The 16,747-nt window shown below is 36.8% G+C and overlaps 4 protein-coding genes and 1 pseudogene across 4 annotated transcripts; 2 read left to right on the top strand and 3 right to left on the bottom strand.

Annotated features, from left to right (window-relative positions):
* Positions 1-887: 887 nt before the first annotated feature.
* On the bottom strand, positions 888-3,908 carry DPMS1 (Nucleotide-diphospho-sugar transferases superfamily protein). The gene is made up of 8 exons (XM_023666649.2): positions 3,587-3,908; positions 3,001-3,100; positions 2,887-2,920; positions 2,745-2,821; positions 1,941-1,966; positions 1,660-1,824; positions 1,456-1,570; positions 888-1,242 (listed from the first exon to the last, which is right to left on the bottom strand). The coding sequence occupies exons 1-8, from the start codon at positions 3,691-3,693 to the stop codon at positions 1,138-1,140; spliced, it is 729 nt and encodes a 242-aa protein (XP_023522417.1). The 5' UTR covers positions 3,694-3,908; the 3' UTR covers positions 888-1,137.
* A 211-nt stretch (positions 3,909-4,119) lies between these two features.
* On the top strand, positions 4,120-6,838 carry LOC111786321 (small nuclear ribonucleoprotein SmD3b). The gene is made up of 5 exons (XM_023666632.2): positions 4,120-4,374; positions 5,772-5,824; positions 5,936-6,002; positions 6,094-6,150; positions 6,486-6,838. The coding sequence occupies exons 1-5, from the start codon at positions 4,216-4,218 to the stop codon at positions 6,546-6,548; spliced, it is 399 nt and encodes a 132-aa protein (XP_023522400.2). The 5' UTR covers positions 4,120-4,215; the 3' UTR covers positions 6,549-6,838.
* Positions 4,785-5,442, bottom strand: LOC111786332 (small ribosomal subunit protein uS10y pseudogene; annotated as a pseudogene).
* Positions 6,839-7,090: 252 nt separating the features above from the next.
* On the bottom strand, positions 7,091-10,141 carry LOC111786310 (G2/mitotic-specific cyclin-2). Its single transcript, XM_023666622.2, has 11 exons — positions 9,802-10,141; positions 9,596-9,659; positions 9,292-9,433; positions 9,084-9,143; positions 8,796-8,994; positions 8,583-8,708; positions 8,369-8,458; positions 8,034-8,255; positions 7,846-7,944; positions 7,572-7,750; positions 7,091-7,480 (listed from the first exon to the last, which is right to left on the bottom strand). Exons 2-11 carry the CDS (start codon positions 9,648-9,650, stop codon positions 7,333-7,335), a joined length of 1,320 nt encoding a protein of 439 aa, XP_023522390.2. The 5' UTR covers positions 9,651-9,659; positions 9,802-10,141; the 3' UTR covers positions 7,091-7,332.
* A 2,501-nt stretch (positions 10,142-12,642) lies between these two features.
* LOC111786298 (catalase isozyme 1) lies at positions 12,643-16,606 on the top strand. The gene is made up of 8 exons (XM_023666611.2): positions 12,643-12,802; positions 13,236-13,332; positions 14,129-14,406; positions 14,785-15,561; positions 15,758-15,847; positions 15,968-16,035; positions 16,152-16,245; positions 16,337-16,606. The coding sequence occupies exons 1-8, from the start codon at positions 12,788-12,790 to the stop codon at positions 16,394-16,396; spliced, it is 1,479 nt and encodes a 492-aa protein (XP_023522379.1). The 5' UTR covers positions 12,643-12,787; the 3' UTR covers positions 16,397-16,606.
* The last annotated feature ends 141 nt before the right edge of the window (positions 16,607-16,747 follow it).

The raw sequence follows: 16,747 nt of genomic DNA, 5'->3' as shown, positions 1-16,747 counted from the left end.
ACTGGACATGCAGTCAACGTCAAGTCAGTTTTCTTTCTAAACCTCTAACATTTTTTCTTTTAAGAATATTAAATACAATATTTAAAAAAAAAAAAACTTGCAAACTGTAATTTTTTTAAATGATTTTAAGGAAAAATAAATATAACTTAACAATAACCCATAAATATAGTGGAAGTTTTGTTACTAGTTGTTCAATAAATAGGGAGGTGGTGATTTAAGTATCAAACATATAGATCCTTTTCTTGTTTTTTTAAATTATTATTTTTAGAAATTGAACTTGATACTTTGTAGTCTCGTTATATTTCAAATATTTAAAAAAAAAAAAAACGTATAAATATATATATATTTTAAATATGATTCAAGGCTTATAAGTACAATAAGTATAAAGAAAGTTTAGTTATTAGTTGTTTTCCTCATTTTTTTTTTTAATTAAACTTGATAATTTATAGTTTCGTAGTTAAGTTATATTTCAAGTTTTTGTACATTTGATTTTTTATTTAAAGAATATTGTGTCACGCATAAATAGAATTTTAAAAAACGTATAAACTACATATATAAGGAAAAAAAATGTAACCCATAAGTACCATAAATATAATGAAAGTTAGGTTATTAGTTATTTTTCTTGTTTTTTTTTTTTTATTATTTTTAGAAACCAAACTTGGTAATTTATAGTCTCATAGTTAAGATATATTTCTAGCTCTTCTACTTTGATTATTACAAAGCATTAGTCCTTACACTTGTCGTTCTAATAATTAAATTTGTTGATTTTGGATTATAGAGTATTCGTTTATTTGATTCACTTGCTCCATTTGAATTAAACAGATTTCATCAAAGCTAATTAGACTTCGATCTAATTCTAGTTTCAATGAATGTATGTAAATTAAATGTTGAAAGGAAGAAAAACCCGCCAGTCAAAGGAGGTATCCTACAAAATAAACATGGAATACAATACCTAGCATGGCCCAAATAAGCTCGCAGTTGTGGTTTTGATTTGTAAGGAAAATTGCGGGAAAACCCCTAATTAGGAAATATCATCTCAAGTTTACATCAAAAGCCTGGAGGTGGTGGGTACCTAACCAGAAATCAAACAAGAAGCTTACCTGGTAGTAACTCAATAAATTTTCACTATTTTGTGTATCATGTGGTGACCAAAAGGTACAACAGACCTTTCAAATACTCTACTATTTCAGATCCTCCAAGCTTGGAAATTCCAAACACTCTATCAACAAAGGTTATTGGAACCTGCAGGCCACAATGAAACACAAATCATCTCAAATTTCCCCGTGTAATACGGTCTATATGGAAAAGGGATAAGAAAAATAAAAATTGAAAAAACATTCTTATTCAAACACTTAACAACTAAGGTGTTCCAGATCCCACGATAGGCAAAAATGAAGGGAAAAGAGTACTGTAAAACAACAATTAGATGGTCGCAGCCACAGGGCACAACTCTACCTCTTCAATGTGATAGCCTTTTCTTGTAGCTCGAACAATCATCTCCATTTGAAAGACATATCCCTTGCTAACAACTGAACTAATGATATCTTCAAGCACAGATTTCTTGTAGAGCCTACACATAGGAATAAATCATTGACTAAGAATTGTAGAAGTATGATCGATTGATACAATCGATAAATTGAAAGGAAAAAAATTGATTACCGGAAAGATCCAGTTAAATCTGATACACCGGGCCATAAAAGTGTTTGGGCAAGAACATTAGCTCCTCTACTTGTTAGTTTGCGCATAAGATTCCATCCATGCACACCGCCACCTTTCACATATCGGGTGCCTGTAACTATATCAGCACCTGTTTGTAACTGTTTCCTAAAGGGAAAAAAAAAAAAAGGATTTAAATAAGTAGTCAATAATATCTAGAGTTTAGTTATTATGACTCTGAGCTAAGGAAGTGGAGTGAGGTAATGGAAGGAAGTCTGTCCTACCGAATGAAGCTTGGTAAATATTTGGGCTGCAACAAAAGAAAGAAAAAGAAAAGGTTATTCCATGGAGAAAGCATCATAAGAAAACAACAGGGAGGGGGAATTAAACCCTTGGAACTCCAAACATGCTTATGGAAGTTTTTTTTTGAAATTGAGCTTTAGAAGTAAAGATATGCTAGATGAAAGTAGAAGTTCGGATGGCTTTTGCCAATTTGATGTCTCAAGTAGCGCAAGTCAGAGGCAAAAACATATAATTAAACAGAAGCATTCATATGATTGGAGGGAGCCAGGTTTTCTTGTACCAATATACAACAGTTTTTCAATAGAAGCCAAATAATACAGAAATACAAACTCATTCTACTTTTTTGTCACTCGATTTTCATTGTTAAGAAAAACTCATTTCCCTCGAAACCTCATTATACAGGGCCATTTATTAAAGAAATCAAACTAAAATCGTGTGTTGTTCCAATTATTTGACATTCGGCTATTATATTCTTAAAAGTGTTATTATCTACTGTTCTAGCATAGATTAGAGCCACAATTTTGGATAGTTCCTTTAGTTTCCATTTAGAATATTTTTTGGGGGCCTAAAATGAAGATCAAGGACGTTTCTCTCAATCTCATTATTGTTATTTTTTGTTAAATTATATGAAAAAAAATGTCAATTAATAAAATAGGAAGATAATAACGTCAGGGAAATGGGCATTTGATAATGCAGAATGGAACTCATGGAAACATTTCAAATCACAAATCCAACACTAGAATGTTGTTCACAGAAGTTTTCTGCACTCCTACTGAAACACTTACATGGTGGGATAAATCAGCATCCATTATAACAACAAAATTGCCAGTTGCATGCTTGAGACCGTGACAGTAAGCCGTTCCTGAAATTAATGATTCATCAATATAAGATCGGTGATATTATCAACGAAGAAACTCTATTACATACCTAAGCCAAGCTTCCTAGGTCTGGCTCTCAATAGCTGCAAACAATAATAAACAAAATAAGACAAAGAGTAACCTCTGCTGCAACAACTACAGAAACCAAGCACAGTGAACTTACAATGCGATCTTCACCATATACCCCTTGCAACTCTTTCACAACTTCTTGAGTACCATCAGGACTTCCATCATCAACGACAATTACTTCAAAATCAACATCCCTAATATCGCCAAGAAAACATTGTGCTAGGTCATTTCCAATTTCCAATTTCCAATTTCCTTTTCTTAAAACTGGACGGTGAACGATAATAGGATGCAGAAGTTATACATTACAATTTCGACTCCCAGTAGTGTGAAAAAAAGAAAAAAAGAAAAAATGAAGGAATTGTCAACTCTCGTCTGTGCTAAACAAAATCGATACAATTGTACAAAGAGAATAATAATTCGATCCAACGACTCCAGATGATTTCACCAGAGAATCCTCCTCAACCTCCAGAAATGTTTATTACCCACTAAAAAGACTAAAGAGATTGAACTACAAGCAAATCATGATTTAATTCCAACTAAATGAACTACAGTTCTACACAAACGAAGACTTGCTTCGAAAAAATTGACCGAGTACGCGTAGAGCAAAAATCTACCTCATCAAGTAACAATCCAAAAACAAGAAATGAAGTAAGATCGCAATTATAGAGAAGTATACGTACGGGAGGTGCTTGAAAATGAGGTAAACAAGAAGAGCAATATTGAGGCGCTCGTTGTAGGTTGGGACAATTAAACTGTACTTATTCCTCTCTTTCTCCTGCTCCGCCATGAATCGGATCACGTATACGCTTAGAGATTGCTCTTCAACCAAGAATTCCTATAGTCAACGATCGCGAAATCAACTGCAAGGTGATCGACGGAAACTTTGATTCCGCTCCCTTCTAGATTCTGGGCGCAGCGATGAGCTCTCCGAAGACCGAAACTACGAGGAGCAAAAGTGGTGGTAGTTTCAGTGGGCCTGATTGCGTGAGACTTGGCTTGTGGGCTTTCCTAAATGTTCACTTTATGTCGAGGTTCATTTCAGTGGTATATAAGAGGGCATATAAGTAATTTCATCTCTAACATCGTAGCCATGTGCAAGTGTCTAATTTTTACTTTTTTTTAAAAGGACTAGTTTTCAAAAGTTGAAAACAAAGTGGTCCATTTTTCTGAAATTTCTCCGAAAAACACCCTCTGCAACGAAGTCGTTTGCCTTATAATTGGCTTTGCCGGGTCGCGAGTTCAAGCCTCAGAGAAGCTGAGAAGAGCGTTAGGGTTTTAGAGGAAGATTTGAGATTTGCAGAGAGGAGCCATGAGCAGGAGCTTGGGAATTCCAGTGAAGCTACTCCATGAGGCCGCCGGCCACGTTGTGTCCGTGGAGCTTAAAAGCGGTGAGCTTTACAGAGGAAGTATGATCGAGTGTGAGGATAACTGGAACTGTCAACTCGAAAACATCACCTACACTGCTAAGGTACGCCTCTCTTTGTTGCTTTTCGTTGTTCTTCATAAGACTACTCGATTTTTTACGTTTTTCTGGTTTTAGGGTTTACTTCATTTCGCCCATTCTGCTGCTTTTTCTCTAAAGTTTCCCACTTCAGTATACTTGAACTTCGTATAAACCCTAATTTGGTGTAGTTTCTGGGATTTCTAACTTCAAACGCTGTGATCTCTTGTTTTTATAGCGTGAATCATGAAATTAACATGGTTGTCGCGCCAGAAAATTTTGGGGAATTGAAAACTTTCTCAATGTCGTTAATTTCAACGTATAATGGGAATAACTATTGCATTTAAACCCCACAGACCTTGTTGGAGTGTCCCGAACCTCAAATTGTGTCAACTTTCTAATGAGACTAAAAGTCGGCAAACATGAAAAGAGTGTATTCATGGATCAGCAATGGCCGCCTGAATCTCCTCACCAGGTTCAATGGTGCTGGAGGTAATCTACTTCACTACATCTGCGGAGCTGAATAGGTCAATAACTCGCTAGTGGGCACGAAGCTCAAATCTGCCCCATGTGTTGGATCCTTCACCTCATGAAGGTTTTCTGGTTGTGATGTTAAGAACCTTCGTGGCCATTCTTATTGGTCCCTTGACCCTCAATCTCCTGTCCTTGGCACCACGACGAATCAAGTCAACAAAAACTTTCACAAGCTTCTTAACCTTTTTGGAGGAGAGAGTAATCCAGATCTTTGGTTTTTATCTTGCGTATCTTCTAGGCTTGGCTTAGTCGGTTTCATTGCTACGTATGCCATGCTTCTGGTTATCCTGTGTGAGATCCCATATCGGTTGGGGAGGAGAAAGAAGCATTCTTTCTAAGGGTGTAAAAACTTCTCCCTAGCAGACACGTTTTTAAAACCTTGAGAGAAAGCCAAAGAAGACAAATATCTGTTAGCGGTGGGCTTAGGTCGTTATATCCTGAATCTCCGAAACAAATCTGGGTAGGTGGGTGAGAAGGAGATCTCTGGGGTTGAATTTCTAGCTCCCTCTCTCTAAAAACCAAAAGTCCGTGATCTTGAAGGCAACATTGGGATTGATTAAATCAACTAGGGACAAATGTTAACTGTGCACATTGGTTACTCTGCTGGTGCGCTGTTTAATTGCTACTTTCTTGCTATGCAATTCACCACCACCAAATCTAATAGGAGAGATTGGAATTATCGTAGATTCATAGATTAATTGGAAAGAAAATGGTTCTATGAATCTTTCAAATGCATTAAGTTTCACTGATTTTCTTTGTCTAATATATTAGTGTTTTGCTTATGTTATAGTTGTCGTTCAATGTCGTTGAGATTGTCTTTTCCCTTTGCTTGCATGTATATGGTTGAGAGTCGTGTTCTTCGGGTTCACTTGATATGTTTTCTTCTATAGGATGGGAAGGTCTCTCAGCTTGAGCATGTTTTCATCAGAGGAAGCAAAGTCAGGTATCTGTACTGTCTCTTGTATTATAGACTATCCAATCACTTTCTTAGTTCTTATTCCATGGGATTCTTTTAGGATTTGGTTGGCATGCTGACATCTATTAATGCATATAGGTTCATGGTCATACCAGACATGCTGAAGAATGCTCCAATGTTCAAGCGTCTTGATGCTAGAATTAAGGTATTTCAACTTAATTTCTATGAATTTTAATTCTGATGGAATCCTTGCTTGCTTTGTTTCTCTCCTAACCCATGCTTTCTGGATCTTGAAGGGTAAGGGTGCCTCACTTGGTGTTGGAAGGGGCAGGGCTGTTGCTATGCGAGCTAAGGTAGGCCCCATTGGATCTTAATTTTAGTATGGTGATAATTTATTCCATTAAATACGTTTATAAATCAGTACGAACATCCGCATACATGCTTGTGTGCATTTTTCCCATGTATGAGAGAATGATATGATGGCTGCTTGTGTGCAAGAAGTACAGGATTTACTTTCGTTGACAGGTTTCTGATTCATCCCTTGGAAGATATTAGTGAATATTTTATGGCACTACGAACTTCGTAATTCTCAAATCATGAGGGAAAACAAGTAGAGTGCTTCACAAATTATTGTGTACATTTACAGATTTCCAAAAATTAACACTGCGGTGAGCTCTATTTTCTCTAGGCTCAAGCTGCTGGGCGTGGAGGTGCGACTGGTCGGGGTGCGGTGCCATCTGCCCGAAGGTGATGAAACCATGAATACAGTTTGTTATGTCCTCGGTTCAAGCCTCGATAGTCATTGGAATGTTGACCATCAGATTGACATCCCCAACACTGAAGAAATACGCGTTATTCCATTTTGTTGAGAAAGTGGGCTAATATGATGACCATAACCTTCAACTTCATTAGAAACTTTTTGCTTCAGCCCATTTTATGTTGAGATTGAACAATTCATTACCCCATATCATCTTTGTTATATGTATGTACGTTCTTTTGCATTTCAATAGATAACACTGTAAGAGTATTGTCTTTGTGCTATCAATTCTCTACTCTTCTAATCTTTTGCTGAATTTCATGGGGCTGACTATGAGACGAAGGAAGTCCAAAATCTAAGAAACCGGTTAATGCCATGGAAAGCACGTGGTGAAAAAACTCGGTTACGAACAAAATAGTTTGATGAATTTTGACAAGACGTGGAGTTATTATACAATCAAATATGTGCACATACACCAAAATTTCAATTTGAAGGTATGTCTCATTCATATGTGATATAAAAGAGAATAACAAACATACAAGAACTTTCATAACATTTCCCAGCCAACACACACAAGGGAATGAATCATCCACAATTCCAGCTTAATTTAAAAAGAAAAGAAAAAAAAAAAAAAGAAAAAAGTTGGATTCTTTCGTTCAAATTAGAAAGAGATTCAGAAGAAAAAGAAGGCAGGGGCAACTTTTGTTGCTCTTTCTTTCTACACACAACAACACAACACAACGTCACATTTTCCCCCCAACAAAGATCCTCCAGAAAGCTATGGCCTTTCTTCTTCCAACAGAAAGCTTGCTGGTTCACTTCTTGCAGCATATCCAAACTTGGATGTGCTATACTTCCTGTGAACTCCTGTCAATTTTCCTGTCCCTGCTTTCTCATGAAACTCCACCATCAAACGTGAACATTCCCTGTAAACACACAACAAAACATGTTCTATTCTAATAAGAAATATAATAATAAATAGCATATAGAGAAAAAAGAAAGAGAACATCTACTTACATAAGCTGCTCCTGAGAATACCCAGTGTGCCACTCACTGGTTTTGCTCCATTCCTTGAAGCCATTGATGGTGCATTGAGCAGTGAAGACCGCAGCAGCAGCCATTAATGAAGGTTTATACTTGAGCATTTCATATTCCACAAGACAGAGCTCCACCATGAAGAATGACAGCAGCTCCAGCTGGTAATATTAAACACATACAAAATTCAACCTCAGTTCTGGTCTTTATCAGTGAATTAGAGTTAGTGAAGCAATTAGGATTAAGTTTTATTCACCTCTCTATCAGATTGGGCAGCTTTGAGAAACCTTCTCATGAACACATAAAGTGTTGGAACAGACAGATTGAACTGTAAGGTGTTTACCATCAACTTTTCCTGCAAAGCCATTCAAAAAACACATCCTCTAACAACATCCTCGTACCCAAATGTTCCAAGACATTAGCAAAAGAACAAAGAAAACCGACCATGTCCAGAATTTCTTTTCGGCTGTAGGCCTTGTCAGATATGAGAATAAGATCATCCACAATAGGAACAGAAACCTCCTCGTACTTGCAGGCAATAAGCATCGCCGTCACTCCAACAAGCTGGAGCTTCTTCCTCACCACCGACTGAACCGCCAAGAATCTATCGATCAGGTTGACTGTGAGGTACAATGTCTCCTCCATCAGCTCAAACTTGTAGTGCACCTTGTAGTAATAATCATCATCATAAGTTTTGTTAATTCCTTATCTATGATGTTTAGTTAAATTACTATTAAATCAAGCCTGGATAAGTGATGATTAGAATAATACTAATATACCTCAATTAGCCAGTCAATGAGAATCCCTCTCATCCTCTCGTTAATATCTGCTTGGTGAGCCATGTAGTTTGGTGGGACACAGCCAGAAACCTGCAGGGAGGAACATCTTAATCAGACACAAAGACATAAAAGAACAAAAAAGAACAAGAACAAAAACAAGAACAGGAGGTTTATGTTTCAGACATGGAGTGTGTCTGGTCTGAGAAACTCTTACCTCGGCTCTCCTGTAGCAAGCATACAAGTCATCAATGTATTCCACAACAGCTAGCTGGTTCTTCTTATCGCAGCTGTCTATGTCCATGACTGGCTCTTCTTCTATATCTTCCATTTCCACCTCTTCCTGTGGAAAATGCATCACATCAACGGAATTTCAAGGAAAGAATTAGAAGGATTGTAATAAAAAAAGAGAAGGCTTCCAAATCCTTACCATTTTGTCAATTTCATCCAACATTGCTTTTGTATGTTGAACGAACATCGGTACTGCCGATTCGTCCATAGAATCATCTTCCTCTGTGATGGGGTGATGATCTATTGAGTCTTTTCGAGTTGGAGCAGATTGTAATGGCTTTCTATCAACCTCAGGCAGAGGTTGCTGCTGCTTGTCGGCCAGCTGAGCTGCAAACTTCCTAAACCAAACAACAAAAGAACAGATCAAGAAGCTGCAGGCGAGTATATTCAACACACAAAGACATTAAAAGGCTGATGGATTACTGACCGAGTAATCGGTCGATGGATCGGAATGGGAGGAACTTTACAGTTGAGAACAGCATCAGTTCTGGAAAATTAAGAATAAAAACACTAAAAAACATGAGATCTTTAGTTGAATCACAGAAAGAAACAAAAGACTACAGCAAGAAAAAAACAGATCAATCTCCTGAATTTTATTAGGAACTTAGCAGCAGGTAAAAAGATGAAAGAATTACTCTGTTAAGCCTCTTTTGAGGACTGCACAGGGATGAAGGGGAGGAGGAGCAGCTCTAACATTGCCATTAATGTTGCTCAAAGCTCTGCGGTTTTGACCCGCCCCCACTACAAATTTGCGACCGCCATCAACTCGTAAACTCCCTTTAAGATTCATCCAAGAGACAAAAATTCATTTCCACTACAGGCCTTGATCATATTTATTCATATCAAATCGGCATGCCTAAGTAAATCTGTGAGACCAAAAAAAAAAAAAAAAAAAAAAAAAAAAAAAAAAAAAAAAAAAAACATTTCTCATTCATTTACCATGGAGATTTGCTCGTCCGGTCACATCCGGGTTGTTCTCATCCGATCCAGCCATTTCCCTCACCTACAGATCATAATGCCCACAAAGATTTCAGAATCAAAGAAGATCGAACGACTGTTCATTCAAGCTATAGTGGGAAAAAAAAAATTGGAAGAAGAATCCATCAAGAAGCGCAATACCCAGATCGTGAATCGTGAAAACCAACCTTCTTAAATCAAGAACTCTCAAAATTTCTTCTAAGGCTTTTGATCAAACAGGTTACAGTCGCTAATGAGAGGCAGCCGGTGCTTTCATTTTCGAAGAAGCGAGTGAGAAACAACTTGGATTAACTCCATCAGTAGCCGGAGCGATCTCTCTCCCACTCTCTCCGCCGTCTGTCGATTCTCTCCGCCCCGCTCTCGCAGTCTCGAAGTGGGGGTCTAGGTCTATCCCTCTCTCTCTCTGGTCGCTGTTTTAGAACAGACGAAGGAAAAAGAAAAGAAAGGAATGAATTAAGAGAGAATCGAAACCCGAATTCCAAACTAAATAAGCGATATTGAATCGTAAACAGCGGATATATGTCTGCACATGGTCCTGCTACAAAAAAATTTAAATCTAACGGCTAGTGAACGATAGCCGCCCGATCTATCTGATGAAAAGTCGCGTGGTTCTCTGCGCTCCTCAACGGTTACCTCTCCATGTGCTTTCAAAATTTCCTCCCGTTTAGGCTCAACATTTCAAGGGCAACAATGTCTTTTCACTATCCAACGTTCCAACACCGTCATCTTCTCAGTCCTCTAATAATTTCACCACACATCCATGATTCAACCTAATTTAATTTGACCTTCATTAAATTGTTCAGTTTTTAATTAATTCTCTTTAATTCCTAGAATCATCAGCCTTTTTATACATTTTTCAAGTTTAATCCAACTAAAATGTTTTTAACATTTAAAAAATATGTAAATAAAAAAATTTAAGTTGAAGAATATTTCAAATAGTAACGATTTTAATCAAAATCAACGGTTAGAATATTATTAAAACTTTTTAATTAAAAAAAAAAAAAAAAAAAAACATGCTACGACGTGAGCCCATCTGTTGTGGGTAAGCTCGGCCCAAGGCCCATTAACCGCCTTAGCCCTATTTAGCCCTACTTAGAATTATATATATTTTTAAGTTTAATAAATATAATATTTTATTTTATTTCATTATCGTTGGTTTTCATTTCTGAAATTTTGGATCTAAAAAATACGTGGCACTCCATTATGCTCTCCACGTCACTGCATTGATATTTTGCCTTTTTTAATTTCACAAAATATTATTTTAATTGAATTTCCATTCAGATTGTCTTCCGTCCTGTAAACAAATGCCACGTGTATTTAATGTCCGTACAAAACCTTCATTTCCCGTAAAATAAAAATAAATAAAATAAAATGAAATGAAAGCAAGCATACCCCACATCCTATTATTGTTGAGAAATTTATAATAAAAAATTAGTTTAAAATTTTGAGTCAAAAAAAAAAAAAAAAAAAAAAAAAGAACATACCAAATATGGACGGAAATGAAATAGCATTGAGGGGACAACTCAATCTAAATCACCCAATTAAAATGCGTGGTTTAGAGGAAATAAAAGCAATTTCATGATTGGGTCAAATAAATAAATGAAAAGAAAAAGAATGACAGCCCTTTAAAAGTAAAACATAAATTATATATTTTATTTGAAAAAACTTAAAATTTAATTTATATTTTTTAAATTTAGAACTTTGGATTTATGATAAACTATCATAAAAACTTTAAATTCTCTAATCTCTTTACTATTTACGAACTTTTTTTGGTAAAATTATTGAATTATTTCTAACCTTCAAAATTAATATTAAATTTTAACATTTTAAAAATTATTTCACTAAAATTTGTAATTTACCAAAAAAAACAAAAACAAAAAAAATCAAATGGCCTTATCTCTCTTCGGCATCTCGCTATGTTCACACATAGCACACGTTTCAAGGCATTGTTTATTCTACGTGGCTAAATTCTAGTGGGCCACGTCTCTCCTACGCCTGCATACCTGTGACCGAATTTACGCAAATGACCAAAATTGCCGATAAGGAACCGCAATTCTATGACGTCCTCAAATATTATCTCCAACTGTTGTTTATCAATTTTTTCTTGTCCATCCTAAAATCACCCGCGGGTCCCCTGCTTGAAAGCGAAATCTTATATCACGGTTCAAAATACCACGAGTTTAGCTCCCGAGAAATTGCTCGCTCCGAGTCCGCTGACTTATTTTTGGATGCTGCTAATCTTTGCTTGTTGTTTAAATCCGTTTTTTAAACTAATTATAAAAAAATAAAAAAAATACTTTTAAACTTTTAGTTGTATCTTAAAAAATCGTATTAGAAACCTTTAGTACAGATTTATTGTTCAATTATTACAGAAAAATTATAAATAATTTATTTGTACTAAATTGCGATATAAAAATGAAATAAAAAAAATATATACCTATTTTAAATGAATTATTTATTGATGGGTAATATTGTTTACATTCATATTTAATTTTATGACAATATTTAAAATAATGGTAAGAAATAATGTCTTATTAAATAAAGAAACAGTACTTTATCAACCCTCTTTAATAAATTTATTTATCTTTAATGACATTAATTATATATATATATTATTTATATATTTTGAAATAAAAATTAAAATTTTTGTTATAAGTATTTAAAATATAGGCATCCTCAACCTAGCCTATAATTTATTGGGACATTTTAGTTCATTTTAGGCTCGTAGCTCCATCTTTCGATGAGCTTGAGCCCTTGGGCGTTAGAGACCGGCGTGGGAGAGTTGTCTCTATGCTAGAAAATCCACGTCGAATGCACTTTTTTTTTCTTTTTTCTTTTTTTTTTTTTTTTTGTTTGAAGGATAATCATATAATGAGTTTTATAAAATAAAAAAAAATTTAGAAAGTTAAATAAATCAACTCATTTTCTCGCGAAGAGGGACGAAAAAGACGCTAGAAAATGGAAAAGGGTCAGGGTCATTGGGACGTGTGGGGGATAGCAAAGAATAAAAGGATGGGACGCCACAAAAAAGCGTAAACCGCGGGTGCTAGCTTTTATAAAATCCTCGTTCCACCATTTCTCTTCGTATATGGTTCTTCCCCATTCCAGATTCTCAAGCCTGTCTTCGAGTCGCTCGGTTCTTCTTCCCCTGCCATGGATCCTTACAGGGTATTCCCTTCTTTCGCCCCTAGTTTTTTGGATTCGAGCTTCATGTGTTTTTGTGCTTGTCAATGGGGGTTTGACTTTCTTTCTTCACGCTGCGATCCTGGTTATCCATTGCATCGAAATTGCCGCAAGATTTTTCTTCTCGATTTTATTGATTTTTTTAACTAATTTTATTGTCGGCAAATTGCTTTTCTTTGTTTTCATTTCCGCTGGGGTGGTTTTGAAATTGTTGTTTGGGTTTATTGGGAAGGACGATACGGAACGTTCGAGATTCTTTTTTTTTTCTCATTTTGTTTTAGTTTTTGGATATGTTTATTCGTTGACTCACGAAGGCCTTGATTCTGTTGAGGATGTTTATGAAGTTGGAATGTTATTGAGCTAATTCCTTTGTTGTGTATATTTTGGCTGAGTTTTTTCATCTGTTCGTACGATGCAGCACCGCCCTTCAAGTGCTTTCAACGCCCCCTTCTGGACTACGAATTCTGGTGCTCCAGTATGGAACAACAACTCGTCGATGACCGTTGGGCCCAGAGGTGTGGATTGCTTTCTGATATTACTGTTTTTCACGTAGTTGTTAAAACATTTGCAAGAATACGTTAATAGTGTGCGTTTATTATTATTTTTAACCATAATTTTGATATAAGCTGAAAGTACTGTGAGTCTGTGCTTATAATTTAGTAATTAGGGCTTGAGTTGCTTAGAGATACTCTCAAAAGCTTCAGGTAGATCCCCACCCTGGTTCTCTTGGCGAAGCTACAGGGAATTAGCGGGAGTGGGCCCTCTCATACGCAGTTTTTTAAATGAAGCCTGTTTTCATCTTGAGAGACTCGGTGACTTTAGCTCTACATCTATTTACAACTTCTACCTGTTAATTGAGAAGATAATGAGATTTGTTGGTCTTATCTGCTGAAGAAACTATTCATTAAATTGTGGTAAACTTGGTCAGACGAGGGGACTAGTTTGCCCCTTATTAATCATGTATTGCATTTTGTATGGTAATCGAAAGCAGTTGCTAAAAGATGATGGTCGATTTTGTTACTAGAGGTTCCCATTCTGGTAGTTGTTGAATGTGCAGAACGAATATAGTCAGAAAGAAACCGTGAAAAGGTTGTGATTCTTCTCGTACTCATTTGGACAATTTGATTGTTCTAGCCTGATGAAAATCTTCTGCATATCTTAGTTCTGTAAATTTTCTGGTTAAAGATTTGAATCTTGTGCCACCCGACTTTGATGAATAGCTATAGATGAGAATACCAAAAATGTTGTGGTTGGTCCTTTGTGTTTTGATGACTATAGATGAAAAATAATTGAATATGTTTTATTTGGCAGGTCCCATCCTCCTAGAGGATTATCATCTAGTGGAGAAACTTGCTAACTTTGATAGGGAGCGGATCCCAGAGCGGGTTGTCCATGCTAGAGGAGCTAGTGCAAAAGGGTTTTTTGAGGTGACTCATGATATTACCAACCTTTCATGTGCTGATTTCCTTCGGGCCCCTGGAGTTCAGACTCCAGTTATTGTACGTTTCTCCACTGTTATCCATGAGCGTGGCAGCCCTGAAACACTGAGAGATCCCCGAGGTTTTGCTGTGAAGTTCTACACCAGGGAGGTGAGAGCTTTATTGACTGCACATAACTTATAATTACAATAATCATGGCAGTTCTAATCAAAAGAAGCTTAAAAAAATAACAACTGTGATAATATACCCTGCCTATGTTTTAATCTTCTTTAATTTGGTCTATGCCTATTGTTTTACTTGCATAGGTTGCGGGCTAATATTTTTATCAGTTGATTAGATTAGATACTATCATGTTCCATCAGCATTAAGTACATAATATTTGTACTTCTGCTGGCAAATTATATGATGCGATTTTATTAGCTTAGAATTTGCATCTTTCTTTTGCTTATGTAAATACGTACTTTATTTTGCTTTGTTTTATGACCTCATGGCAATGCAAGTTTCAAGTTTCCTTTTTCTCTTACTCAGGGTAATTTTGATCTCGTGGGCAACAACTTCCCTGTATTTTTCATCCGTGATGGTATGAAATTTCCAGACATGGTACATGCTCTCAAACCGAATCCCAAGTCCCATATCCAGGAGAATTGGAGGATCCTTGACTTCTTTTCTCACCATCCAGAAAGCTTGAACATGTTCTCATTTCTATTTGATGATATTGGCATCCCACAAGATTACAGACACATGGACGGTTCAGGTGTTAACACTTATACTCTGATTAACAAGGCAGGGAAGGCACACTATGTGAAATTTCACTGGAGGCCTACCTGTGGAGTCAAGTCTTTGCTGGAGGAAGATGCTATCCGTGTTGGAGGAAGCAATCATAGCCATGCTACTCAGGACCTCTATGATTCAATTGCAGCAGGCAACTACCCCGAGTGGAAGCTTTTCATTCAGACTATTGACCCTGATCATGAAGACAAATATGACTTTGACCCTCTAGATGTAACCAAGACATGGCCTGAGGATATCTTGCCTCTGCAGCCAGTTGGCCGCATGGTTTTAAATAAGAACATCGATAACTTCTTTGCAGAGAATGAACAACTGGCTTTTTGTCCTGCCATTATAGTTCCTGGAGTCTACTATTCAGATGACAAATTGCTTCAGACCAGGATCTTCTCCTATGCTGATACTCAGAGGCACCGTCTTGGACCAAACTATCTGCAACTCCCTGCTAATGCACCCAAGTGTGCTCACCACAACAATCACCACGAGGGTTTCATGAACTTTATGCACCGAGATGAGGAGGTATTGCAATTTTTTCTTTCGTTGTCTTATCTCTAAAGCATGGTGATGTTTCTTTTTAGTTGTCTTCGATGTTCATAATTTAAGTTGTTCATGCTTACGAGTCGTGACCTAACACATTGAGCATACCAGCTGATGCCTTACTGCTGCTTGGTAATTTGATGTTCCAGTCTCTGTCTTTGATTTCGCTTTGCTGCAGGTCAATTACTTCCCTTCTAGATTTGATCCTTCTCGTCACGCCGAGAGGTACCCTCACCCACCTGCTGTCTGCTCTGGAAAGCGTGAGAGGGTCAGTGATCATTATTATTGTACCTTTTGAATGCTTTTTAACACCAACTCCTTTTGGTATTGTTTGATTAACGAGTGTGCTTAACCTGTTGAAATTTCTGCTGCTGCTTTCCTACGCCAGTGCATAATTGAAAAGGAGAACAACTTCAAGGAGCCTGGAGAGAGATACAGATCTTGGACACCAGATAGGTAACTTTTATATAATCAATGGTTGTTATTGGAAGATGCGTACGTTGTGTTGGTGTATTTTCATGTACCCGTGTTGGAGGATATTGAACCACAGGTCTTGTTTGTTTCTGTTGCAGGCAAGAACGATTCGTCCGCAGATGGGTTGATGCTTTGTCCGACACCCGAGTCACCCATGAGATCCGCAGCATCTGGATTTCATACTGGTCTCAGGTGCGTTTCGTCGATATTACTTGCAGGCTTGTATTTATTGTACCAAGTTTGAGATTTAACTCTGTGACATTAAATCATGCTGTTTGGACAGGCGGATAGGTCTCTTGGTCAGAAGCTCGCATCCCATCTCAACGTGAGGCCAAGCATTTGAGGATGATATATGTTCAGTTGTGGTTCTTCTGGTCACAGAGTTTGGTAAATTATAGGGGGGGAAAAGAGGGTGGAAGCCATTTGAGATGATGAATCAGATGTTAAATCCATTCTGTTTTATACCATGTTTTGATGTTTGCATGTCTCTCATGTGTCTGTTCGACTTAAAACAAGTCCATCTAATAAATAAAAAGCTATTGTTTGTGCTGTACTTCATAAGTCTTTGCCTGCCCGGACTTGGAACTTGCTCTCACCATAATTTCTCTGTCTGTCTGTCTGGTAAAAATATAAAATCTTTTAAAATGTTCCATTTGCTACTAAATGTTCCAACTTTTCTTATATTACATGATGT

Source organism: Cucurbita pepo, chromosome 2 (assembly GCF_057944985.1).
Source record: "Cucurbita pepo subsp. pepo isolate OVF chromosome 2, ASM5794498v1, whole genome shotgun sequence".
Taxonomy (NCBI): Eukaryota; Viridiplantae; Streptophyta; class Magnoliopsida; order Cucurbitales; family Cucurbitaceae; genus Cucurbita; species Cucurbita pepo.
Note: the sequence above shows the minus strand (reverse complement) of the source record. Positions and strands in the feature narration are given on the sequence as shown.